The following is a 7,017-nucleotide window of genomic DNA, read 5'->3' as shown; positions in this document are numbered from 1 at the left end:
GCCTGTCCCCACCACCCTCTGCCCCAGACCCTGCACACACCACGCCACAAGGCTGGTCAGCAAACATTTCCTGCAAGGGGGCAGGAAGTAAACGTGTTTGGCTTTGCAGACTACAGGGTCTCTGCCAGCTACTCAGCTCTGCTGTCATAGCAAGAAAGCAGCCTCGGACGACACATATGGGCATGGCTTTGTGCCAATAAAACTTTATTTATAGACACCGAAATTTGAATTCCACCTGATTTTGCATGTGTCACGAAATTTAATCCTTGCTCTTTTTCCCCCTGCCAATCTTTGAAAAATGTGAAGCCGTCCTCAGCTTGAGGGCTGTACAAAAACACGCAGTGGTCTGGATTTGGCCCACGAGCGGATTTGTCAACCCATGTGCCACACACCCGAGGGACGTTTGGCGACCGAACTAACATTTAGCGTCCCACTAAAACAAGTGCCCAGTTCATCTGCATGACAGAAACATGCTGTTAATGCATTTTCGATTAAAGTCACAAATGTTGAAAAGGCCACCGAATTAAGTAAAGTCACACTGGATTTTTTTTTATTCAGTCCTAAAGGATTTTTAGACAGCTTTATTGAGACGATATTAACATACCGCATAATCCACCCATTGAATGTGTTTCAATTTTTGAAATCTAATCAGAAGGCTGTGCAACCGCTAACTGCAATTGTATTACTTTTTATTTTTTTTTATTTTTTTGCGCCCCCCCCCATAACTGCAATCAATTTTAGACTATTTTATCCTTCCCCCAAAGGAAGTCTCGGCCTCATCAACAGTCACTGCCCGCTCTCCGCTCCCCCAGCCCCTGGCAAACACCCGTCCGCTTTGTCTCCGAGGATCTGCAGGCCGGTACCCTCTGAGGGGCCACTCTCCTTGGCTTGCAGTCGGGCATCTTCTCCTTGTCCCCACAGAGTCCTTCCTTTGCGTGCGTGTGCCCTGGCGTCCCTCGGTGTACCCACAATTTTTTCCTCTTACACAGACCCTAGTCATATTGGATTAAGGCCCCCGCCACGACCCCTTTTCAGCTCGATCACCCCAGACGCAGTCACATCCTGAGGCCTTGGGGGTCAAGGCTTCGACATGTGAGTTTGGGGGCACAGGAGGCAGCCTGCGATGGTGTCTTTGTTTTTGTTTTTGTTTGTTTGAAGGGAGGAGAGACTATTCAGATCGTGCTGTAATAAACAAGGACATGAGATTCAACGTTAGGGACACTGTTGCGGGCGGCCGAGCGCGGACTGGGACACGGCCCGCCTGCCCTCCGGCCTGCAGGGTCTTTGGCCCTCCTCCGGGGTCCCCATGCAGCCGGGCTCAGTGTTAACGCTGAGAAAGTCCTCTGCGAATTGGGACAAGGTGGCCACCGTGCTAGTGTCCCGGACGGGGACTTCAGGTCGGGGAAAAGGGCCCACGAGTTCTTTGCTGAAATAAGGACCAGGGAGAAGCCCCAGGCCCAGAGCACGTGGCTACTCCCGGCTCCGCTGCCGGTGGCTGTGCCGCCGTCCATGTCTCTGCTGGGGCCCGGGGCCACAGGAGCGAAGCGGGGCGGGCCGCGGTGACTGCTACGCGGGGTGATTTCTGATCACAGGCTGCGTTCAGAGGGGACAGCCGCCCAGTGACCAGCCAGTTCGAAGGCTCCTTGGCGGGGGCACGAGAGGTGAGCAGCAGACTGGAATCCCAACCCCAGGGCAGGGCAGGGCTCAGGGGACCGCTGCCCGCACGTTCCAGTTCCGTGGCAGAGGGCTGGGGGCCTTCGCGGTCACAGAGAGGGCTGTCGCACACGGAGAGGTGAGGGGTCTGGGCCGCACGGCGAGTGAGGGGCAAGGCTCTGCACCCCCACACTCCCTGCCCTGTAGCGTTTTCCCAGTGACTGCAAATAGGGCAAGAAAGCCTGTGGGACCTTCACCCCACCTGTGACCACGTGTCGCCTGCAAATGCTGGCCTGTGGCTGATGCCCCTCCCCAGAATCACCCGGTGCCTGGGCCTGACCCTCCCTCCCTCCCTCCCTCCCTCCTTCTCTCTTTTTCTTTTTATGGAGGTGAAACATTAAATTAACCGTTTTGAAGTCAGCAGCTCGGTGGCATTTAGTGCATTCCCAGTGCCGTGCAGCCGTCACCTCTGTCCCATCGCAGAACCTTCCCCCACCCCCAACAGAAACCCCATCCCCATCAGCAGTCGCGCCCCCATTCCCCTCCCCAGCCCGTGGCAACCACGAACCTACTCTCTGTCACCGTGGACGTGCCTGTTCTGGACGTACATGGACTCGCACGCCGTGTGGCCTTGCGTGTCCGGCGTCTCTCACGGAGCATCATGGTTTCCAGGCCACACACCACGTCGTGGGGAGTGTCAGCGCCTCCCCCCTTTTCCCGGCCGAGTGACACTCCCCCGTGTGGACGGATGTGCCGTGTGCATCCATGCGGCCGTCCGTGGGCGCTCGGTGGCTTCCACCCCTTGGCCGCTGTGAATATGCCGCTGTGGACATTCAGGGACGAGTTTTGTTTGCACACCTGTTTTCAGTTCTTTTGGGGTGTATTCCTAGGATTTGGGGGGTGTATTCCTGGGAGTGCAATTGCTGGGGTACATGGCGATTTGTTCTCTTATTCCTTTTTCTGACTTCCAAAAGTTCACCGGCTTTGTCCAAACCCGGCCAGACTGCAGATGTTTTGTGCCTTTCTGGACGGAGCGGGTTTGGAGGCAGTGGCTCGGCAGCTGGCTATGGGGTGTCGGTCCAGGGGTACCCCGTTCCCCACTCCCCTAGCCCTGAGCTCTGGTCTCCACCAGACTTTCCAGACTCCCTTGGGCAAAGAGAACAGGTCCAGGGAGGCTCGGGTTCAAATCCCAGCTCGGCTAGGCCACCGACCGCCTCCGAGCCTCAGTCTCCCCGCCCTTGAAATGGGTGTGAATGATAAACCATCTCTCCTGGGTTTCGGCGAGGGCCCAGAGAAGCGTGGTTCCTAGGACAGGAATTGTGTCCTTTACGAGCGCCCTGGGTCACGAAAGCTTCCCAGTAACCCCACGTGATGGGTGCCAGCTCCGACCACAGAGAAGGCGCCGAGGCCTGGTGGGGACGGGCGCAGGCAGGAGCCGGGCACCCTCAGGAGTGGCTGGCGCCCCTGCTCTGGGCCGTGTCGTGCTGTCTGTTCAAAACTGGCAGGGAATTTCCCCTCTGGGGAAACTGAGGCCCCGAGGACCCCCAAGCAGCCCCTGGGGTCACGTCGGTGTGTGTCAAATGGGTGTAGACTAGTGCTATTAGTGCCACCCCCAGAGGCCACCAAAAAACCAAGGAGAGGGGACAGACGGGTCCCTTTCAACACCTCAGACACACCAGGCTGGACTCCAACAGTTAAAAAAATAGGACAGGTTTAATACTTAAGCTGCTGAGACGTTACAGAGGCATCTTGGGGCGGGGTCCCGGGGCCCCCAGATGCTAAGCCGTGAGTGTGGCCTCCACTCTCGTATGTACAGGTGTCCCCAGAAGGAAGTGGTCGAGCAGCGCCCGGCCAGGGGTGGCGTGTGGGTCCCTGTGGTCCAGGTCCGGGCCCCTCGTCCCCCGGGCCTGCCTACGTGCGGTTCAGGATGGAGTTCTGGATGTCCTCCAGGACCTGGTGGAAAAGCTCCTCACGGGGCCGCGTGCCGTCCAGGTACACTGAAACCAGAGAGGCCGTGGTCGGGGCGACACTCTGGGCCGCGGGACTGCCGCCAGGAGGCAGGTGGCCTGCAGAGCCCGGGACGGGACGGCCTCTGGGGCCGGGGTGAGAGGGACTGGCGGTGGAATTCGAGGAGGGACTTCAGGGGTTCCCGACGGGGCCTGCCGGGGGGCGGGGCCCAGGGGCCCCCGGGACCAGGCCTCGCCCTCTCAGGGGCTCACCCACGTCCACGCCGTCGGCCTCCATCTGCCGCTTGTACTTCAGGTACATGGGCCACACATGGCCGTCGAAGAGGCCTGGAGGATCGGGGACCATGTAGCTGCGAGTACTGGGGAGGGACATGGGCGACAATGAGTGACACTCATGTCATCCAGGGCTGGCGCCATGAGCAGAGGCCAGGGGACGTGGACGAGGTCAGAGGTCGGGGATAGCACCACCGAGCCAGGGACCCCAGGCTAGGGTTCGGGTGCCTCAGCTTTTGGCATTTTCACCCCCGGGCTTGGGAGATGCCCAGGGTAGGTCATGGGTGGGCCAGGCCTCCGGGTCCCGGTCAGCCAAGTGCCTGCTGGCTGCCAGGGTGGCTTGCGTCCAGCGGGCAGCATCAGTTTCCTGGGCCCAGCTGGGATTTCAGTCAGGGCCCTGAGGCTCACCTTCTCCTCTGCTTGCACTCCTCGTAGGGAATGGTCAGGAAGTACCGTCGGCTGTACAAGTCCACCAGGGGCCTGGCGGGGTGGGGGACACGGTCAGAACCACGGGCCGGCCTTTACTGGGAGCCACGGTCCACAGCCCCCGGGGTCCAGCGACTTTCCAGCGTGCTGAGGGAGGGGGTGGGGGTGGGGGTCTGGGAGGGGCCAGCCTCTTGCTGAGCTTCTAGAAGGAGGACTCAGTTCCCCAAGAAGCAGGGATGTTTGCCCAGACCCTTGAGCTGAGTCCAGCTCTGCCCTCGAGTCCCGAATGGAGACTCGGTGACCCCTGGGAGGTGGGCTGGTCAGGGATCACCCTCAGACACGCACTTGTAGCTATATAGCAGGAAGCCTTCCAGAATGAGGATGTGGGTGTCCGAGGTGTCCGGCTGGACGCTGACGCCGTGAGCGCGGGCGAACTTCTGGGGGTTGCTCGCCCAGGCCTGCACGGTGCTCAGCATGGCCTCCATGTCCAGGGACTCCAGCACTGGGGACGGGGAGAGCGGGCGTCGGCGGGGCCGTGGACGGGGGGCAGTCCGGGCAGGGGGCGCGGGGCCGCCAGCCGTTCTTACCATCCCACTGCTTGAAGCCGTCCTCCCCAACTGGGATTTGGTCTTGGGGCTGAAACAGAGGAGCCCAAACCCCAGGCTCAGCGCCCACCTTTCCACCTGTCCACCACTCTGGGGTGACAGAGCCTCGGTGGACCCCTCAGCGCCTGGAGGGCCCACAGTGAGGATCCCGGGGCCGGCATCGGTCCAATGGAGGACAGGTGTCCTGCGAGGACGTGCCAGACGCATAGTAGGCGCTTAGGAAGTGAAACGCCCGTCCCTCGCTCCCCTGGCCCAGCGTGACCTGTGCCCGGCCCGGCAGGGCAGTGGGCAGCAGAGGGCAGGGTGGCCCGGGCCAGCACCACTCCCCCGACCCCCGGGCGAGGGCAGCCACCTTGAAAAAGTCATCCTGGTGGATCACACAGCAGTTGGGCAGCGCGTTGAGGAGGCTGTTGGTCAGTGTGGTCTTGCCACCGTTGGTCATGCTGTGGAGGCAGTGGACACGTGAGGGGCCCCCCGGAATCGGACTCGAATGTGAAGCACAGAGCCAGAAACCGTGGCGCTGAGAGGCTGATGTTGTTGGCCGAGGGCCAGAGGGGGCTCACTCAGCGTCACTGCAAACCCAGGAGGTGCGGCCGGGAGCCCAGTTTTACAGACCAGGAGGCTGAGACCTGAGCGAGATTCAGCCGCATTGGGCTTTCTTTCTTTTTATTTTTTAAGGTCAAAATGTTAAAACAAGTGCAAACTGGGCGGGGGGTGGGGGGGAGCGGTATATCTGCAATAGAAAACCAAGCAGTTCATTTTAAAAGTGAAAGAGGCAATTGACTTTATGAAACAGTTGCAACCAAGAAAAGACAAAGAGAGAAAAAGAAAAAAAAAAAAAACAACAATTGGCAAAATAGGGCCGCCAGCTTGCCCTGGTTTGCCGAGGGTGTCTCTGCGTTTAGCACGGAAAAAGTCCCAAATCCTGGGGACCCTCCAGTGCCTGGGAAACTAGGACGGGAGGTCAGCCTGTGGCAGAGGGAACAACGCCCTGGACTCCTGGAGCCGAGGAAGGACACAGCAGGGTGACCGTCAGACCTTCCTTGGAATGAGTGTCCCTCTGACCTTTTGTCCCTGCTCTAGGAATCAGGTGGAACGCTCGATGTGGAACACGGGGTCGCTGCCACGGATCGAAAGGGCCTACGGGAAGGGCCCCTTCTATTAAGGGCGGCAGGTTATGGCACCCCCGACGTTCATTTGGATGGTCACTAAAAGGCACGCCTCGTGCCCGGCGTGGCTACAGAATTTGCCCGGCCCTCCTCAGAATACACTAGGAATTCCACTTGGGTGATAGCAGTCTTAAACCAAGTTGGGGGCAGGGCCCGGGCCCGCCCCCCAACACTGGGTGGGATGTTCTGGTTCCCAAGCCTGACCCGCTTAGGCGAAATGCCTCCCCAGCATCAGTTTAAAAGGCCCGGTGGCGGGTAATGAAATAGAGACTCTGGATCCCTGGACAAGGGAGGCCCCTGCCTGGCGGGAGCTATAGAGGCCACAGGGAACGTCACTCTGGGGGCTCCGCCCAAGCGGGCACGTGTCTGTCTGGGGTGGGTAGGGTGTCCCCCGCCCCCAAGGAGGGCCCAGGCCGGTTAGGAAGGTCTTCCTGAGCTTTACAAAGTCTCCTGTCCCCACTGATTTTTGGTTTTATACCGAGTATGGTGGGGAAAAGTGACTTTCATTTGAAAATTGAAGATCGGGCCCCGCGCCCATCTCGCCTCCAAGGGCAGAGGCCCCGCCCCGCACTCAGACCTCGGGCAGGGGGCTCTGCCACCCCAGGCAGCCCGTGATTCATTCCACGCCTCCCCCGCGCCTGTGCCCCGGCGGGGTCGCCCCTAGGCGTCGGGGCAGCTCACCCTCCGATGCCCACGATGTACTTCATCTCCACGAGGAGGGGCGGCGGGGACCGCGCTGGGCCTGCAGACTCCTGGGCACCGGGCTGGGTCGGACCCCGCAGTGCGCTGTGTCCCAGCTTCATTGAGAAAACCTGGCGCCTTTATAGGCCCGGGCAGCCCGGAGGCCGCCCCGGGGGAGGCGGCCTGTGGCCTATGGGCAGTGCGGCCAGCAGGGTGGGGGCGAGGGGACCCAGCACCTGTTCC

The 7,017-nt window shown here is 60.4% G+C and overlaps 1 protein-coding gene across 1 annotated transcript; it reads right to left on the bottom strand.

Moving 5' to 3' along the window:
• Positions 1–3,564: 3,564 nt before the first annotated feature.
• On the bottom strand, positions 3,565–6,800 carry NMRK2 (nicotinamide riboside kinase 2). The gene is made up of 7 exons (XM_006904104.1): positions 6,775–6,800; positions 5,277–5,367; positions 4,907–4,955; positions 4,665–4,821; positions 4,302–4,373; positions 3,873–3,979; positions 3,565–3,650 (listed from the first exon to the last, which is right to left on the bottom strand). The coding sequence occupies exons 1-7, from the start codon at positions 6,798–6,800 to the stop codon at positions 3,565–3,567; spliced, it is 588 nt and encodes a 195-aa protein (XP_006904166.1).
• Between the last annotated feature and the right edge of the window lie 217 nt (positions 6,801–7,017).

The sequence above is a fragment of the Pteropus alecto genome, unplaced genomic scaffold (genome assembly GCF_000325575.1).
Source record: "Pteropus alecto unplaced genomic scaffold, ASM32557v1 scaffold30, whole genome shotgun sequence".
NCBI classification, from domain to species: Eukaryota; Metazoa; Chordata; class Mammalia; order Chiroptera; family Pteropodidae; genus Pteropus; species Pteropus alecto.
Note: the sequence above shows the minus strand (reverse complement) of the source record. Positions and strands in the feature narration are given on the sequence as shown.

What these genes read in the sequence shown, in the direction of transcription:
- NMRK2 (XM_006904104.1), bottom strand. Translation starts at nt 6,800, where the DNA reads ATGAAGTACATCGTGGGCATCGGAGG. An exon ending in ACCAGGATGACTTTTTCAAG is followed by an intron (nt 4,956 to 5,276) that starts GTGGCTGCCCTC and finishes CCTCTGTTTCAG; the next exon opens with CCCCAAGACCAAATCCCAGT. An exon ending in TTCCTGCTATATAGCTACAA is followed by an intron (nt 4,374 to 4,664) that starts GTGCGTGTCTGA and finishes CCACCCCGCCAG; the next exon opens with GCCCCTGGTGGACTTGTACA.